The following is a 19,553-nucleotide window of genomic DNA, read 5'->3' on the forward strand; positions in this document are numbered from 1 at the left end:
TGACGCCGATAATTACATTTCGCTGACGAAAAGGCTTCGCATTAGCGTCGACGCATCGAGTTTTGGCCAGAACAGCGTATTCAGCCGCACGGTGATTTTTCGCGTTGAACACCCTTCACGTGCGGGCGTCTTTGTGACGTCAGGCATCGATCGTGGTGGCGGCGCCATCTTGGTCGGGGAGATCAGCCGCCGCCGGCATCCGCGCGCATCGCCCCCCGGCCGCCGGCGTCGCGAACGTAATCTTCACCGGGGCACCTCGCGGACATTTTAGACGTGCCTCCCCCCCCGAAGGCCCGCCCCGCGCCCCGAGCGCTTATTTTTCAGGTCAGTCGGGGCTCCGCTCAGTCCCCGCCCCCCGTCCGACGATCCGTCACTCCTCGCCCGTCGTGCGTTCGCTTCGACCTTGCGCTGACTTTTAAAGGGGTCGACGCCCCGACCTTCGTTTTTGCAGTTAAGGGTCTAGAAGGCAGACGTCTAGTTGGTTCTCTAATGGTGGTAAAGTTGCAGCATGTCTGCACTCTCGGCGCCAGCCGGCGGAGGTACCACTACGGCTCAGACGAAACCCGCCGCGGGCAAGAGCAAGTTTCAAACGCTAGACATCAATAATTTGTACTGCAGCAGCAGGGTGAGTGTTTTTTTTATTACTTATCATCCATATATACGCAGTTTCGTCGTAAATACTCGTAAACATAAGAACATTTACTAAAATGGCATCGTTGTACTTTCACATACATATGAGGGTCAAATTGAGACGGCAGTGAAGAAGGCTGTCAATAAGATATGATTAGTCATCAGTAAGATAATGAATTTTATACATAAAATGGAAACGCCCACAAGTTGTCATATTACGAGTTGAGTATTATAACCGTGTGGTGATTGTTCCTCGTCAATATATTTTACGTTTCTCCGTAAAAACGTCATTGTTACCTATATTGTTATTCGTGGAGATATACGAAAGGATCATTCGTTTACGGTATACTCTGTAAAAAACAACCAAGAATATGATGACAAAAGAACCAAGGTTTCTCTCTCAATGTAAATAGTATTTAGTTCTAAATTGTTCACTACTGTAATTCACACAATTTTTTGTTTTTATTATTACTTTGATGTATTTATGTACTTTTTGAAGCAACCTTCCATACAAAGGTATGATTTTCTTCATCTCTTCTCTCTTCTTCTTTACATTATATAGGAATTACTATGCAAGAATATTAGCTATTCAATAAGCCAAGCCTAGTGCACATTGTGACAATTTTTTTTGTCTATAATATAGGCTACAACTTCTCTCCTGCTTATTTTTCTATTATTCTGTTATTGGAAAAGTAATTTATCTGTTATTAATTACTTTTTTGTATTTCTACATTCATTTTTAATCAATTTTTCCGTGAAAAACAATTTATAGAAGTCAATATGCTCCTGAAATCCTTCTGGAATTTTTGGACTCATTGCCTAAGAAAAATTATCATTATTTATCACAATTGCATTAAAATAACCTGAGAGCGATTTAAATTCATAGGTATTATCACTTTCTCTATTGGAGATATTTGTCTTGGTTTCTTCATTATATTCACCAATAGAAATAATGTTTTTATGTCAAATAAGTTATCATCGTCAGTCACATTATAATTGTAAAAGAATAACTTTTCGTCATCACTACTATTGATTTTATAATTTTCTTTATTAGCACGGTCGGCTTGTTTTGAAGAAAATATGTATTTAAATCTAATAACAAAACTTAGAGATGAATTAACAGATTTTACGACGAATTTTAGTAATTGGACATATCGAGGTAAAATGGTTGGGAATAACCAAATCTTTTTAACGTAACATATTAATACAAGTATCCATGTGTAACTTACGAAATAAATTTTGTCATCAAGTCATTCAAAAGTAGTACATAGAAGCCTTTGTACTGCAATGGTAATACTATTTTTAGACTAATAAAGGTTAAGTTGTTCGATATAGTTTCATAAACACCGTCGCTATGCTTTAGTGGACCAGTAACCTGGTTTTCATCCACGTCGTTCTTTGTTCACTAATCTCGTGCTCGAGTACTTGAAAGCGATGTCAATTCTTTTCAAAAGGGTTGAAAGTTTTGTACGATATGTTAGTAGCATTCTCGAACATGGAAGAAGTACAAGTTGAAGTACAAATCATATCTGTATACAGGATGATCCAATTCGTGTTTCCTATGTTGGCAGCACTGTATTAGACAGCTGTCAATAATCATGCGTGTTTAAAGTGTCAAATGTTTGTTTGTAACAACACATTGTTTCACAGAAATAACAATTCTGTATGAACTGTTTCAAAATTTACGGGAAGATTATAGTCAATTTCATCGTCCTAGTGAGCGAACAATTCCCAATGTAGTGAAAACATTTTAAAAGACTGGAAGCGTTGGAGATAGGGTAAGGTCTGTGCATCGTCTTGGTGACCTTCGCTGCAAGTGAAAGTGGCCGAAGTCCCGGAATTGTCAATTCATTGGCGTTCATAGCTTTTAGGCTTTTTTATTGCTCCCTTTGGCACATTTTGACTTGTACCTACACCCATATAAAAATTCAGATAACAGGAAAACTGAAGCCCATAGACAGCGAAGAATTTACGCAGATTGGGTGTAAAAGCAGCAGGAAGTTGGTGCTGATTTTTCAAATAAAAATTTTCTGATGAGGCACATTTCCACCTCTGGGTATGTTAATAAGCAAAATTGCAACATATGGACCAAAAATCCCTAAAAAGTGACTATTTGGTGCGCATTGTGGTCAGGCGGCGTCATTGGGTCTTACTTTTTTTAAAACGATGAAAATCGGTGGTGTGAGCTATATGTGCATGATAACTGTTTATTTTTGGCACGTAATCAAAGATATTGATGTTGATGACACATGGGTCCAACAAGATGGCGCAAATTGCCACACATAAAAGTTCCCAGGTTCACGTTTTGGTGACGTCAACCGACTACCAAAATCATGCGATTTAATACCATTGGGTTTTTTGTGTGGTTATGCTAAGAGTCATGTACGCCAACAAATCTGAAAAGTTGGAGCATCTAAAAACCAACACCCGTAAAGTTATAGCTGAGAAAATGCCCAAAATGTACGAAAAAGTCATTGAAAATTACATTGAAAGAATCTTATTTTCCTTATTTAATTAAATACATCAAACGTCCGATTAATAAGAAAATATCCTTAAATTTGTGGTTTTTTTTAAAAGAAGTTTGTTAACTGAATTTGGATCACCTTTACAATTTATTGTATTCTCCATATTGTTTCCTAATTAGTAGAGTTGTATGAAAGCGTTACTAATTTCTTATGTTTCTCAAAGGCAGAAACAAAAATTTAGGTCGACGTCTACACTGCATTCAACAAAATTTGTCAAACTTTTGAAACTTATAGTTTTGTATGCGTCACTCCGACGATTGTTTCGCTCATTTTGGAGCACCGCAGGTTTCCAGTTTACGTCTGATGCTCTTTCTGCTATTCGTTATATATAGATTTGATCAACAAAACAAATGTCAACCCACAATCTTTTAATATTCACAAATGAGTTGACTATACTAAATTTAATAGTAATATTTACTGATAAAATGAACCATTTCATTTTAATCAATATCATGTTTTCTTCATTCAAGCCTTATGGAATTCTTTGCTAACTATAGAGAATTGTCGATAATTTGTTGCTTATGATTCATGTCGCAAGGATCTGTCATGTTGTAACCCTTTCTTGAAAGCTAGACCTCGCACGATTTCTCTACAATCTATGAGTAATTGTTCTCAAAAGACATGCAGCAACAACGATTGCGTGATCAATGTTTTTAATAAGAATTAAAAATTCTAGATTAGAACATGGAATCTCTGCATCATAAAATATTAATTAGTATTAGAACGGATTCAAAGGAAATACGCAGAGTTCCAGTATAAATGTTTATGTTATTTCTGCAAAATATTACGGCCAGGTTTTAAATGGCATTTACATTGTCTAAATATTTTTCCTACATTAAAGACACATTCTCGTAGTTGTGACCCATCTTTCTAAAATCAAAAACACACGAGTGCAATTGAAGATATTATATAATTATATAGATCATATTTATTTATTTAAATTAATGATGCTTGCAATAATCACTGAGTATTTACGACAGGGTTGGGTTTATTTGTCATAACATGATGATACCGTATGTAGATAGGAATTGCCGTCTGAACATAGCTGAAGACGCATACGTACACTGATAAGAAAAATGAAGTGAAATATATATTTCTCGAAATGTACAATACGTGTAAATGTAATATGTGAAATGAAATTTTAGGGTGAAAGTTCCGAGCCTTCGTCAGTAAAGTCACAACTATCTCGCAAACATGGCATGCAAAGCTTGGGAAAGGTACCCTCTGCCCGTCGTCCTCCGGCTAACTTGCCCTCCTTGAAGACCGAGTCTGGACACGACAATTCATCTTCTTTTAGGTACGTTGACTTCTATCTACGGTTTGCGATGGTTGTGTAGAAAATAAAGTAAATTAACTGAGTGTATATTGTACAATTAACCCTTTCCAATATAAGGGTAAATATGAAACTTTTCTTAACATTATTAAATTAGGTTTTTATAAATATACGTAAAAATGCAGGAATTCAAAAACACATTCATCTGACAAATGAAGGAGACAAAAAATGGACCATTCTTCGACCAATGAAAAATCTATAATAGATAATGTATTTATGATTGTACTAGAATAGCAGAAAATTTGCAGTAAATTTTTTATTAAAAAAATTAAATTAAATTCCTTCAACTTATTGAAATTATTAAACTAATAATTTTTAATAATAATATTTTATTTACATTTTACTGTATTTTATTGCTAACGGTACTGATATGAATGAACAAACATAAAATAGTAGATTAAATATTAATAATAAAATAAATATTACTGCCGCGGAATTTTTAAATAACTCAATACCTAATTTAATACATTCAAAATTATGATTATATCGTAAGAAATTAATAATTATATTAAATTATGTGTTTCACAGTTTTTATAGTTATAAAAGTAATTATGTTTTTTTATGGTTAAATTTGAATTATATTTTATAAATAGAAAATATGTTTTGGAAAATTTATGCTACTTTCATATACTCGGTTGATTTTTTTCTATACAGAAGCTCAGCGTTCGAAAATGATAAATCAATAATCAATGTGCAATTTTAGTTCATCTTCTCAAGCGAACAGCGCTCCTAATTCAACCGCACCAAGTGCAGTCGTTCCCGCTGCGCCACCAGCGGCTGTTCCTGTAGCGACCGCTCCAGTTTCTAATCAACCATGCCCACCTCAGAACAACACGGTAAGTCTAGCAAGGTTTCTCCCTTTCCGTTTGTATAGCGATCGTTCAATTTTTAATCGTGGTTATTCGCCTTCAGTCCCATCCGCATGCAGCAGCGTTCCAGGCGGGCTGGGCCGCTCTGCCACCTCACCGAACGTCCCAATTTCAACAAGAGTTCCCTTCGTTGGACGGGGCGCCGCCTCCTCAAGCCGCCGGTCCTTCTCTTCGGCCTCAGAGTATGCGCAACTTTATTGCGTATAGTTTAAAAATACCCGTAGACAATTCTTAATCGCGTTCGATTTACAGCGGAAGGCAGTTGGACTGCGGGAGGTTCTCGACCGGGAGCTCCCGAAGCCCCGACGCCGCCCGGCGATTCGCGTCTCGCTACTCAATTCCACAGGAATCTCGTCCCCGTCTTTGTGAGTGTTAAAAATTGAACTATCGCTCGTCTGCCCAACCGTGTTATGTATTGGTCTTAACTTGTTTTCTTTCGCTTTAGATGTGCAAAGGTAGTACAGGAGCGGGCGGAACGCCAACGTTTCCGCCCGCGCTTCTACCCCAGGGTCCTCCTTTGCCCGGACCGCGCCAGGCTCACGCGCCTCCCGCGTCTCGTGGCCCTCAAGTGAGTCGCTCGTTTATATATTTTATCATAGTTCGTTGCAGTAAAATCTTATCAAATAGCTACTCAAATAAAAGCACATATTTAATACGATTTGACTCAATTTACTCTACGTATGCATATCATGATGATCCTTATCAAACGATAGGAATTGCCGACTGATACACATTTGAAGATGTATTTGATATTCTGAATTTTATTTAATAAAAATAATTTTTACTCGACGTGAGTGTAAAATTTTACATTTACTTATATCACACATCATTATGTCCTAGCGTGCACGTGATGTGCCAACAACCGATAAATTATTGGTACAAAAGCCGATAATACGTGAAGAGGATTTAAGAAGTATGGACGAGATCGCCAGAGATACTGGCTGGGCGATGCAGGAGGACATCGATTACAAGTAATACATTTAAACATTTATTTTCTCAACATAATGATGAACAATGAGTTTATTATTCTCATTTATTATAGTCAAAAATTGAACTTCTCCGATGACGAGAGCAGTCCGAGTAAAGATCCGCCGCATCGCAACAAACAAGGACCTAATGGAAACGCACAGTCTGCGCGTCCGTCCGATAAAGAAATTCAAGAAAGAAGGCAGATGCAACCTTCTACGAAGACTTGGGAAGACGACGAAGTGAGACATTTTCCATATATTCTTTACGCGCACGTGTTATATATTTTTATTTTTTACAAAATCATTTGCTGAATATTTTAGGTTTGGGAAATACGCCAACGACAGCAGTCAAATGAAATAGCCGCTGTAGTCGAGCGTGCCAAACAACGTAAGCAACAAGATGAACGACGTTATCAGGAGGAGTTAGCCGCAAAACAAAAAGCGTCAACTGAACAATCCGGTGCGGTTACTTCTCAGGTATTATTTTTTTCGTATTTAATTAAAATGTAAACATTCCCAATGATGATACTATTTACAAGATAGGAATTGCCGTCTTAAACATATCTGAAGATTTTTTTGTAAACTGAGGGAATGCGAACAAATGATATTTTTTCATAGTAGATTTATCATTTGCTGGTAATATATTAATGACTATTTTTTTACATCAGGTTTCTCAACCATCGTCGGTAGAACGAGAGAGGAACAAAGAACAAGATAAATCGCAACAAAACAAATTAGATAACTCGAGAGAGTCCGATCGGTCAGGAAGTCACTCTTCTGGGTTAGACCGTTCAACTTCCAGAGACAATGTGAGGAGTAACAATGAACAGTCTGATTTCAGACAAATGACTCAGATCGGCGACGGTCGAGGTATCAGGGAGCAGCCTAAGGAAAGAGAACGCGATAGAGAAAGGGGAAAGGATTATCAAAGAGATCGCGACTTTTATAGAGACAGAGATGGACCTCCAAGAATGGAGAGGGGACCCGATAGAGATAGAGAGTCAGATAGGGGCTCCGATAGAGAGAGAGTACCAGAAAAAGAAAGAGAAAGAGGACCCGATCGGCCTTTAGAGAGAGAACGATCTGATCGCGAACGGGGTTCCGATAGAGACAGAGATAGGGGGTCCGATCGAGATCGGGACCGTAACAGGGAAAGAGATCACCCCAGAACCGAACGCGAGAGAGAACGTGAAATGCGATCAGAACGGGATTACTTCAGGTCGTCTCATTCCGTGGCTCCGAGATTTATGAAAAAACAACAAACTAGAGGCGGCGGTCTCAATTATGACAGAATGTCGTCATCCGGGTCCGATAGGGGTGAATTTAATAGACAAAACCACGAGAGTGCGTTGAATCCCGACGGCGATAAGCCCCCGGGAAGGAGAAACGATGATAAAGCTCCGATGCCTTTCGGGCAGCAATATGATAACAATCGATGGAACTACCCCAATTCTAAAAGTGGATCTGCTCACGGCGGTAATGCTAGGGGAGAAAATTTCCACAGTAATTCCGGGAAGAGATCTGACGATCCGCCTGGGAATAAAGGGAGCATGAGACGCAACAGAACAGATTCTGAAATATCCAAGGATGGGGATAAAATTGACGATCGCAGGAGAGAAAGACACACGCCAGACGAACCGAGGCATCCTCGACAACCACCGAGGAAACTATCCACATCTAGCGACACGAGACATTCGTCAAATAGGTAAAATTGATTTATTACTGGTTTTTTTTTATTTTGATTTAATTTTCATTTTGTTTTATTTGTTTTTTCTGCACATTCAGAGATTACAATGAAAGGGACGATGATTCTAGGTGGGAGAAGGAACACGAGAGGAGATCCGTCAGCAACTACGACGATAAAAAGAACGCTGACTATAATGATCATCCACCTCAAAGGGAAGCGTCGAAAGAAGGGTCGTACGATTGGAGAGGGTCTGATAAAGATTTTAACAGTAAACAAAATCGCAGCTATAATTCGCGCGATATGGACCGACAAAATTCTAGGGAGTCTCAGAAGGAGTACGACGGAAACAGAAAGAGCGAAGAGCAACAGACGTCCGAAAATTATGACAAGTGGGCAGTAGAAAAGTTGACAGATTCATTGGATAGAAAATGTAGTTTACAAGACAAAAAAGAACCCGACTTATGTGATAGAAAATCTGTAGAAAAATCTGAAGTTTGCGATGAGAAACTTGATTCAAATAAACTCATAGAAAGAATAGATTCTGTAATAAAACCAATATCAGATGGATGTAGAATAGATAATTATGAAAAGGAATCAGATAAACCTGCGTTCGAAAAAGAGAGATCTTGTGAAAAAGAAAAAGAAGATCTGAGTAAGATAGTTGCTGTCGAAATGCAGTTCGATGTTGTCACCAAAGTAGAAACCTGCAATATTCTAAAGGATAGTCAATGCTCACTCAAAGAACATCTCGATTCCGATGATAATATAAGAGAGAGTAGTACTCAACTGCCGTTAAAGAAAATTTCAAATGATATTCAAGATGTGATCGAAATTAGTAAAGAAAATATTAGTTGTGTTATTACCGATGTTGACGTTTCTAAGGTTGCGATTGTTTTCGAAGATAAACCTCGGTTGGAGGTCGGGTCAGAACCTTGTAACATAAACGACATAATACTGCCGATTGACTTGAACAAACAAGAAGAGAAGGAAGTTGAACATATCAAAATTGATTCCTCCCCGCCTGGGTCCAAGGATCAAGAATTTGGAAAAGAAAAACTCGAAAGAAAATTGAGTAGTTCCGGTTCAGAGAAAAAATCCAATGCGGGTAGTCGAAATCGACACGATTCGGGTGGTAAAAAGGGCTACAGCGGTGTTGTTTATAATCGTAGCAATTGGGTAGGAGCTCCGAGAGGTGTAGATTCGCATCGCCGCGGCGTAGGTCGTCCCCTACAACGTTCGAACAGAGATTATAGCGAATCCGAGATATCCGGCGACGAGGTTAATCAACAACATAACGTAGAAAAGAGAAACGCCAGGAGTCCAAAATCGAACCATAAGAAAGGCGATAAGGATGACAAAAACCGAAACGGCGGTAAAGATCAATCTAATCTACAAGCTTCTCATAATGACAATCGTTTTCTGTCGAAAGAGAACGTCAACAATAACAATCAAGGTAATCAATCGCGACACGAGAGAGGAGAAGGACGCGAAGCTTTCGAACCTATCGGAGAACCTTCGCGCCGCGGTCGCGGTGGAATTCGAGCGCCTCGTGTCACCGTTCACGTGGTGGGCTATGGACCGCATAGTACCAAAAGTCCTTTCGGTCAGAATAACGCTACTCAGCCTACTATGGATTCTGAAAACGATCTTTCAAAAGGTGATATTGTCGATGATAAGATTCGATCGAAACAACAAGCTCAAAATGCCGGTATAATCGGACATCAACGTCACATGCCACCTCCAAGAATGCAAGATAAAAATGCTAAAAATAAGAAAATGGACGGAGCTCCAGGCGAAGAAGAAGCTTGGGAAACTACATCGGAGCATTCGGAAGGCGGACATAAGAAAGCGCTAAACCGACCTCAACACGGTTTCAATCAAAAAATGTCAGGATTGCCCGATAAAAAAATGAATTCTCAGGGTGGTAGGGGACAAAATGCAGCAAATCGTCAAAATTCATCAGGCAACTTACCTCGCAACAATCAAAATAAAAAAGATTCAATGCCATTCGGCGTCCCTGCTGTTAATAGAATAGAGGATATGAACGCTGATGGTATCCATCCTGATTTAAAGAATCAAAAATCAAAAGACAGAAAGGATCTGAGTGGCGATATCGAAATGGCCGATGATGGGTTCCAAGAAGTTAGGAATAAGAAAAACATTAAAGACACGCGTGGAATCCAAAACATCAAAGACGATATGCCGCCCGCAAGAATACACAAACATCCGGGAAAGAACGAGAATAACCAAAGAAACAATTCTTCCACCCGGAATTCGAGCGAGAAAAATATCGGCATGCGCGGTAATTCCGGACCGCCGAAAATGAACGGGCCGCCGAACGTGCCTCATGATCGACAACCGGGCTCTGCGCAAAATTCCGGCAAACCTCCACAATTCGAAAGGTGCCGGCAAAATTTGCCACCGCGTCTACAAAAGAAGCAACAAAACATAGGTCAAGGGTTCAATTCTAACGCACCTATGATGGATATGAACACAGTTCCTATGCACGCCAGCGCATGGGATAAACCGATGAGTCAGCCGATGAACGAACTGGCGATGGTAAATACGGGTCTCACTACTTTAGAGTGCATCGATATGTGCTTGATTGACAATCATTCCGGTCACTCCAGTCAAAGAAGCACCCCTAACAATTCGGCTGCGCTAGATCAGAAAAACGTCGGCAGCTTAGCAACTTCGGACAAGTCGAGTCTCCTGGACGGTACGACCACGCCTGTGCAGACTATAATCTTCGAAAATACAAATTACAAATCTGCTCCCGATAAACAAAAATACATATCGCCTAACATCATTCAACAGGCGAACCCTAACGGGAACAACATGAAACTTCAGTGCGGCGGTCCGAAAATGCCCGTCAATCATCTACCCGGTTCAGAACTAGACAATCAAATATTAGGATTCACCAGTGACGTGCAACAAAGTGCGCCATTTATCGCCGATCTCATCAATAGCGACAATCAAACAGTCAAACAGGACGCTTCCATTCAATTGCAAATGTCTTTTGTATCCGGCTCTAAATCTTCGGAAGATAATTCTGATATGAAGTTAGACTTTGCTTTTGATCCCGAACTGAGTCAATTGACCGACGATAAATCTAATAAGAATATGGGATTAGCGAGGTCCATCCACGGTATCAGTTCTTCTCAGAACACTATGTCGTTATCGACGACAGATAGAGAATTAAATCTTAAAATTGCCAGCGTGAAGAAAGTGTGGGACAATACTTCAATGCCGACGGTTATGGAGCACCCGGTGTCTGATGACGTTTCACATTCGCAACACAACTTGTCAGCCCATAACATGTCGGTTTCTTCGCCTCACAGCTTATCGTCTCAACACAACATGGGTCCTCAACACATGACTTCCCAGCACAACTTGACGTCCCAACACAATCTATCTCAACAGTTAGCTTCTCCGCACGGAATGGCCCAACACAATTTAGTATCGCAACACAATCTCGGATCTCAGCACATGTCCGTAAACTCGACTGTCGCTCAATTCAACTCCGGATTCGAAGATCATCAAGGCATGAACGACGTAGGACAATCGCAAGGATTTTCGCCAGGCGGAAACGGCGTCAACAATCAAACCACTAACGTCTGCAAAGTCAAACCCACCCAGCAAGCTTTACACTCGGCTCAGGGACTCACTCAAAATACACTACAGAGCATGCAAGCCACGCTGTTGAATCAAAATACGATTCAAAGTATATCTCAAGCAACGGCGAGCGCTCTCCAATCCATGGGTAGCATTGGCGGCGTCGGCGGAGTCATGGGACTGTCGCCTCCACCGATGCAACACACATACAACCACATCAACTATCAACCGAGTCAATATGGAGGCATATCTGCCATTCCATCTCCGCCCACCGTAGTTTTCAATTCGACCCAACAACTTTCGCAGCAGATGCCCTCGCAGAGCGGTCTCTACGCTCCGTTTCAAATCGATCAAAGTCGCAGTCAATACGGTGGATTTCCGGGAGCGCCTTATGGTGCCGGATCCGCACCGTTCAGCTATCCCCAACCTGACATGTACCAAAGTCTCGGACCGGTGCAGAATCAGTACAGAATGGTGAGGCATCATTTTTATTGTATACATTGAGAATGTTCAACAATGTTGATTGTAACCTTTTTTTTTCAATGCAGCAAGATCTGTTCCAAGCAGCCGGTAGTGCTGCAGCATTCGGTCAGTCAAATCAGCTAGGCACTAATCCGAACACGGTATTGATATCGAGCACTTCCAATTCTTTGATGTCCGCAAGTGTCAAACCATCGAACCAACCTCAAATCGGAGCTATTGGTGAGTTTTAATTCATTATATAATAACTAAACCTGTCGGTAGTTTTTTGTATCAATTTAACCTGGATTTATAAGAGGCTAGTGGAAGCCCTGATTTTAAAAATCTAGTTGACTGATAAATGGCTATCACTATTTATATATTTTATTTTTTACCTTTTGTTCTACATCTATTGTGCAAAAATCTGGGGCAGACTAATGCACATTTAATTATCAATGAATTATACATTGCGTATTTGCTTGTTTATTTTATTTTATTTTTGGACTCTAGCACTTTTAGAATAATTCTTCATTTATAACTTTAAATTTTTTATTAATAGTAATAATTGATCCCACAAATTTAGGTCCCAATTATATTAAGATTTGCTTCCGGGGAAATAACTCAATCCAAGACTTTTTCACAGTATTAAAATAATATCGTTTTACGCTTAGTCTGTGGGTCCGTTTTTAAAGCCTATGCATGACAGCGTTATGAGAAATATTATTCATTGGTGAACTATTAACCCTTTCACCTCAGATAACATCTATATATGCATCAAGAAAATCGCCGGTACGCATTTGGCACCCTGAACCTTTGAGTCTTGTGATATGGTTATTTTATATAATTTAAGGCTGAAAATCAATCACTAATAAAAAAATTCCCCATTCACTGCAAACCCAACCAGAAGCAATTTTGCGTAATTTAAAAAAAAACATAAATTTCGTATTTTTTATGTTATTTTAGTCATTTTTTTTAATATGCGCTCTGTGGACACACACATGCTCACTTTTTTTTTATGAAGTGTTCAGTTTAATTTTTTAACATTTACTGTAACAGTAATATATTTTATATAATCCTCATTACTAATGTAGTAAATTACATTTGTATTATATATACATAAATAAAAATTGGCAACAAAAAAACAAAAATTGGCGCTTACGTGTGTAAGTCCTGGCGTCTGTGTTAAGAACTATACGTAATACGTATAAATTCCACTATATTTAAAAACATATTTTTATCATAAAAAAGATCATAGATAAATAGAAAAAAATAAAAAAACATTTCATGATCAAAAATCCATTTTTTTATTTAACATTTATAAAGCTCAAAAATATAAATTTCATTTGTGAAGATTTTTGAAATTAAAAAAAAAATCGTTCTTAGCTCATGCGTGTCTTAGAACACGAAGGCTTGTGAACTCGATCAATCAATATTTCAAACTGATACGAAATTTTAAATTTACGATAAAAGTCCTTGAGAGCAAGAATATTGAGACATAAATTTCCATGTTGATTACACTGCTTATGACAGCTGGGTATTCCTATTTCATATCTTACATGGGTGTCAGTGCATAATTTCAAAAGATTAGTTTATTGAAAGTAAAACAGTCACACTTGTTCCAGCTCAAAATAAAAATAAATAAACCAAAAATGAAAAATTTGTCATCAATAAAATAAACACCATTCATTGAAATGTAAACACATCCATTACCACTAATTATTATTTTTTGTTATTGATAATACGAATAATATATATTTTATAAAATAAAAAAGAAATTGAATGATTTAAAACAATAAATAACGTTAAAAATGCTACTAATGTTCACATATAAAATTATAGATCATATTTATTTTCTTCAAGAACTTTTTTTATTTTAACCTAACTATATGTCTAATAAATAATTATACACTTTTAGGAACTAAAGGTACTTCATATCAAACTCAGCAATATTTAAGTTATGGTGCGCCACACGAAGGACCAGCACCTCCGCCTTATGCAGCAGCTTTACCTCCACCATCAATAGTGCGCTCAGCTCCTCAAGCGCAGCCGCCACCGTTGCCACCTCCACAGCCGGCATCTACATATTATTCGCAAAACGCAGGTAATTATTCATATCAGTTGGATCGTTGCATTTGTCTAAAGCCACATTCAGGTTTGGTAATCTGTTATGTTTATTAAGAATGCAAGATTATTCGGTGGAATCCAAGGTGTTCGGTTCTTTATAATCGCAGCATCATTTCAGTCCAGCTACACGTTATATCCGAATTGTTTTTTTGCAGATTGTTACGTTTTATTATGTTCCGCAGGTGGCCAAACTGGTTTTTATCCTCAAACTGGCGGTAATTACGGAATTCAATTTGGGCAGCCAAATCAAAATCACAACAGCGCCGGAATTCAAAGCTTCGGCTCTCAGTTGCTATCGTCTCAGTTTCAAATAGCTATGCAACCGCAATACAATCGCACGCATCAGTCGGCCTATGTTGGGGCAGGTGGCGCCGGCGGCGGAAAGCAAGATCACAATCCGCACTTGAGCAGACCACAACAATTAAAGAGTCCGCTGCAAGTATTTGATCACCAGAATAGTATGTTCGGTGGTGGAAACATCGGCGCCCAAGTCATGGGTAACCAAGGAAACTTTGGCGGCGGCGCTCCTTCCCCTAAGAACAACAATAACTCGAATCAGAAAGGCGGGGGAGGCGGCTTCGTAGGGGGGCCTGCTGGTGGGCCGCAGAATTTGGGCAACAAGCAAGGATCTCAACAGCAGCACAGTCCCCCGCATCATAAATATCAATCGCAGCCGCCTCCGCCGCAACAGCAATATCAACCTATGCATCCGGTACGATTTACATACTTAGTTATTTTTTTAATTTATTAGTTCTTGCGCTAATGATTGCTTTTGATTAAAGGTGATTCAGCCGAATGGACGTCAGACATCATTGAATATGTCGATGAATAGAGGCGGTATGCAGCGTTTCCCGACGCCTATACAGCGACCCATTCAACCCCAAAATCCGATGTATAATAGGTATATGTAAGTACACTTTTTATTTTCTATTTAGAAACAAATTGCATTTTTTTAAGCCACATTCTTGTTTATTAACCTGGTATGTTTAATAAAATGCAAGACTATATGTTGGAATCCAAAATGTTTGGTTAAAAATAATCATGACATCATTTCAGTCCAACTACATACCTAATATCTCACATTATTTGGTACTACACTAGAATGAATTAGAACAAATAAAATAAATAAAACAATATTAATTTTATAAATAAATTATATTAAAAAGTTTTTGTAGTGTAAGGTAATAATTATATTAAATAAAACATATATAATTATAGCAATAGTGAAAGGTGCAATTATATAATAATTTTGACAATCTTAACGCAAGAACGAAATACTGCTCTGTGTACTTATAAATATTGTTCCCGCTCCTCGGGGCGATTGACCAATAACAGTGCAGAAATTAAAGTTTTTGTGCACTGACTTTATATTTAATATTGTAATTATCTGATTTACAGGGGCAATAACAACAGACATCCTGGAAATGGACCTTCTCACAATAGGCACAACAATAGCGGAGGCGGTTATTATCAAAACAACCCTAGAAGTAAAATATTTTTTTATTTAATACAATCTCAGGGTGTGTATTGTGCAAGTTTTAAATGTTATTTTATCGTTTTAGATCATCCGCCAACTGTTCAGACTCCCCCAGCTGAACCTCAGAAACCTGCTAGTACTCCTTCGGCCGAGGAGACCGTGGCGACGACGACTCTGGCCGTTGCCGCTATCAGCGAAAGCCCCATCACTACGACTACCGCGACTGCACCGAACGCTACGGCCGCGGCGACAGAAGCGACTCAAGAAAAAAAATCTGAATAAACCGAAACAAGACAAACATACGGAAGCTCATTATTTTTTGTTGTCGGAATCTAAATTAAAGTTATTAATATCGTCTCAGAAACGAATCGAATTCTACGTTTGCAGGTCGGAACTGTGATATATACATGTATTACGTTGAGACACGCGGTATAACAAAAATTGTATACAATGATTATTTTCGTTCGTCTCGCGCGCACACACGACAAGGCGAGATCGACTTCTGCTTTAATTTTTATTGTTGATCTTATGAATGTGATAAATAACGTTATCATACATGTTTCTTTGTAGAGATATATAAATATTTATATATTAAAATTGTATGGCAATCGATCGAGTCGAAACAAAAAGACTTAGTGAATTTTGAATAGTGAAGCTTTTTTTATGTATATACAGTTTATGCAAAGTCTCACGCTGAAGAGGGAGATAAACCTGTGTCGTCGGAGTGGACTTTTTAATACAAAATATTGTATGATAACTTGTGATAATTTATTCTATCGGACTGGACACTGTGGAGGCTTTGGGAAGTATTTAAATGAAAGTGCGTATTTCCTGTGCCAACATTAAGAACGTTAAGTGTTTTTTAAAAATTATATGAATTCCGACGTGAAGATTTGTGGAAATCGATTGTGTAAAAATGATCATCTTTGTATATCTAACCGCTTACGATGGAACCCTAATATGAGACACGCGGCACGTTTATGTGCGCAAGTTTATTATAAATTATACTAACAGTGACTTTATGTACTTTTCTAAAAACGATTAGTGGGGTTTTTTGTATCTTTTGTAATAATTGTACACGCATTGTTAGTTGGATTGTATCGATCGTGCCGTATGAAAGATAGCTTGTCCAGAAGTTGCAGGGTTCCGTATCAAAAAACTATTATTATTATTAATAATATATTATGACCAATCAGGACAGTCAAGCCTATATTTACGGTGCGTTCTTTGGTCAATTTTAGACACATTTGTCGTGGAGACTGAGTATGTGAATCATTACGATTATATATGATTAAAAGATCATAATAATAAACTAAATAATAACCAGCATGCTTTATAGTTGACGGTTTAGGTAATTTACAAGTCAGATTATATTCAGTTAGTTTTTAACGCGTGCTTATATATACAAGAAGTTAACAATGAAGCGACAAACTATTGATGATGATGAGATTTGGGATTATTTTATTTATATTTTTATTTAATGTGCGTCGTTCGAACCTCTGTTATGTAATATATATATATATATATAGGCTAGGACTAGCAGTAATCGCGAGTTATGCATTCCTATCCTGAACGTATTCGAGCTGCTTCCACGTATAATTTTTTGTACGAACGCGCACATAATAATTTTCACATCCATATGTACGATATATAATAACGATAATAAAATATGGATCTTATATGCGAACGGAGCACACCGAAGGGTTTCCTATTGATTCGTTTGGGGGAGTAGAGCGGAAGGTATAATATACTCATGAAAATAAAGAAAAATTTCTCACCGGATTATAACAAATTATCGCTTCCTATTAGTTTATATATTTTTATTTAAAAATTCTATCATATACATTTTTATACGTGCATAAATTATATCAAATAAATTACATGGAAATTTGGTTTCTTTTTTTATTTATCGCATCGGAAACACTATAATATACGCGTATATGTATAATCGAAACTTACACTAGATGTTAAGTTTCAATTATTTTAAAATTTAAAGGGTGAGAAATTACGGTGGTTCACGATTATTGAATATTTTTTGTACATTATGTAACGTTATATATAATTTATTCCAAAACTTGAGGTGAAAACTGTTGCTTCTCATATTATTGGTAAACTTAGTTAGTTCAATTCTTTTATATACTTTATGCAAATTTTTACATGAATTTGGCGGATTCGCTTGCTAATGCATATGTATAGCAGACAGTTACTGATATTAGGTATGTTTTAATTTATTGCAAATATATAATTTTAGTAAGTTTATTTTTTAATGAAAACGTAGGTTTGATGCGTTAAGCGAATCCGACGAATGGGTAAAAGTATCACACTTTATATGACTTACGATTACATGTTATTTATTTTACTCGTTGTTGCGTATTATTTGTCAAAATTGATGTTTTGTTTGACGAGGACAGTCAAAACAGTGGTATTAATAAAAGTAAGATTTCCATAGGAATATAAAACATAAGACTGTCGTTTTTTTTTAATAAATATATATATATTCTGAGCTTTGTGAAGAATTGCGTATCTCATTATTTTTTTTAGCTAGGTATAATTTTTTTTGACAAATTCGCGAACAATTTTTGCCTCGAGTTGAGTGAGATGGGTTTGATTTAGTTTAAAAAAAATGAAGCGAATAATATACCTTAAAAAAACTTTATGCATATTACTTATGGTATGAAATGCTATCTCAATAGGTTTCCTGTATAATATAAGGGATAATATCCAAATAAAAAAATATATCGATCCGATTTTTGTGTTTTATTCAACTCAAATTAGGGACACCTATTTTAATCTAAAATTACAAAGACAAATGATAAACTTTGTTTTGTTTAAAAATTTATAAATAAAAAATTATTCAAATTACACTATTTTTTCTCAAAATTTGGTTTCGCAAAGTATAAACAGAATTCATGTGATGGCTAAGAAACATGCTGATGTTTGAAAAATTAAGTCATGTATATATACAAGATAAAAACAGTATTGCATAAAGATATAAATTATACAATAAAATTCAGGTGTCAGTATGAGGCGGTTGTCAAAATAGTGAATCACTGGTTTCTTGTGTTTAGCTAAGTCGAGTTGGTGAGCTTAATGCCTCCACGTGAGTGTTGCTGACAAGTGTCAAATCTTTTATACTTTTCTTTCGACAAGTGGGGAGAGAGGACACTTTAGAACCAATAGCATATTTGTTTAACTCCTCCTTATCTCTTGGTGAAAGCATAACTTGCAGGTGACTATGTGTGGGCGATCCAATAATGACAAAGGATACATACAATGCTATTTGGTGCGCTATGCCGTGAGTATTGTTTCTGGGTCTGTGTATCAAAATTTGCGAGTCCTTATGTTTACGTAATTGATAATCTGCATGGTTATTGTGAACATTATTGGGCAATGGTAATGCACAATTGTTTTTCTAGAGTGTAATTGTTGGTACTCGCAAATTATTGTGATATTTATATTGATTCAAACGTTTAAATTTTTTTTTTCATTAAAACTGGTCTTGTTTATGACCAACAATTAATTTTACCTTATGTTGTAAACACTGTTCATCCATTGGTGTCCAAAAGTTTTCTGTCCTACACTACACAATCACTAATAGTAAATGAGTTTCATTAATGATAACTAGACCAGATCAAAGGGCTTAGTTCTCTTCAGCCATTCATAGGCAAGTAAGCAGTTGCCTAGGAGCGGTAAATGATCACAGAACAAGTTTGGAAAATGTTAAAATATTCTTAACACACGAATTTAGTTTACAATATACAGTTGACCCCCGAATAACACGGTAAATTGGGGACGTGCTATTTGGGTGCTCGGTGCTCGTTACTTTGTGTGTGCAAGCCAAAAGGAGGATATCACACCACACGCGT

The 19,553-nt window shown here is 37.5% G+C and overlaps 1 protein-coding gene across 8 annotated transcripts; it reads left to right on the plus strand.

Annotated features, from left to right (window-relative positions):
• Positions 1–133: 133 nt before the first annotated feature.
• Positions 134–18,434, plus strand: LOC148229176 (uncharacterized). 8 transcript variants are annotated; one of them, XM_088198361.1, is made up of 18 exons: positions 134–324; positions 452–625; positions 4,301–4,452; positions 5,192–5,324; positions 5,401–5,539; positions 5,610–5,722; positions 5,803–5,925; positions 6,198–6,328; positions 6,400–6,565; positions 6,647–6,802; positions 6,994–8,030; positions 8,111–12,101; positions 12,176–12,329; positions 14,002–14,187; positions 14,393–14,922; positions 14,993–15,117; positions 15,609–15,697; positions 15,773–18,434. In XM_088198361.1, the coding sequence occupies exons 2-18, from the start codon at positions 509–511 to the stop codon at positions 15,967–15,969; spliced, it is 7,539 nt and encodes a 2,512-aa protein (XP_088054487.1). In that variant the 5' UTR covers positions 134–324; positions 452–508; the 3' UTR covers positions 15,970–18,434. The 8 variants fall into 8 exon arrangements, with proteins under 8 accessions (XP_088054487.1, XP_088054488.1, XP_088054490.1 ...); XM_088198362.1 differs by having other exon boundaries at positions 8,141–12,101; XM_088198364.1 differs by having other exon boundaries at positions 6,243–6,328.
• The last annotated feature ends 1,119 nt before the right edge of the window (positions 18,435–19,553 follow it).

Source organism: Plectrocnemia conspersa, unplaced genomic scaffold, assembly GCF_051122295.1.
Source record: "Plectrocnemia conspersa isolate PC_06_02 unplaced genomic scaffold, ASM5112229v1 ptg000011l, whole genome shotgun sequence".
Lineage (NCBI taxonomy): Eukaryota > Metazoa > Arthropoda > Insecta > Trichoptera > Polycentropodidae > Plectrocnemia > Plectrocnemia conspersa.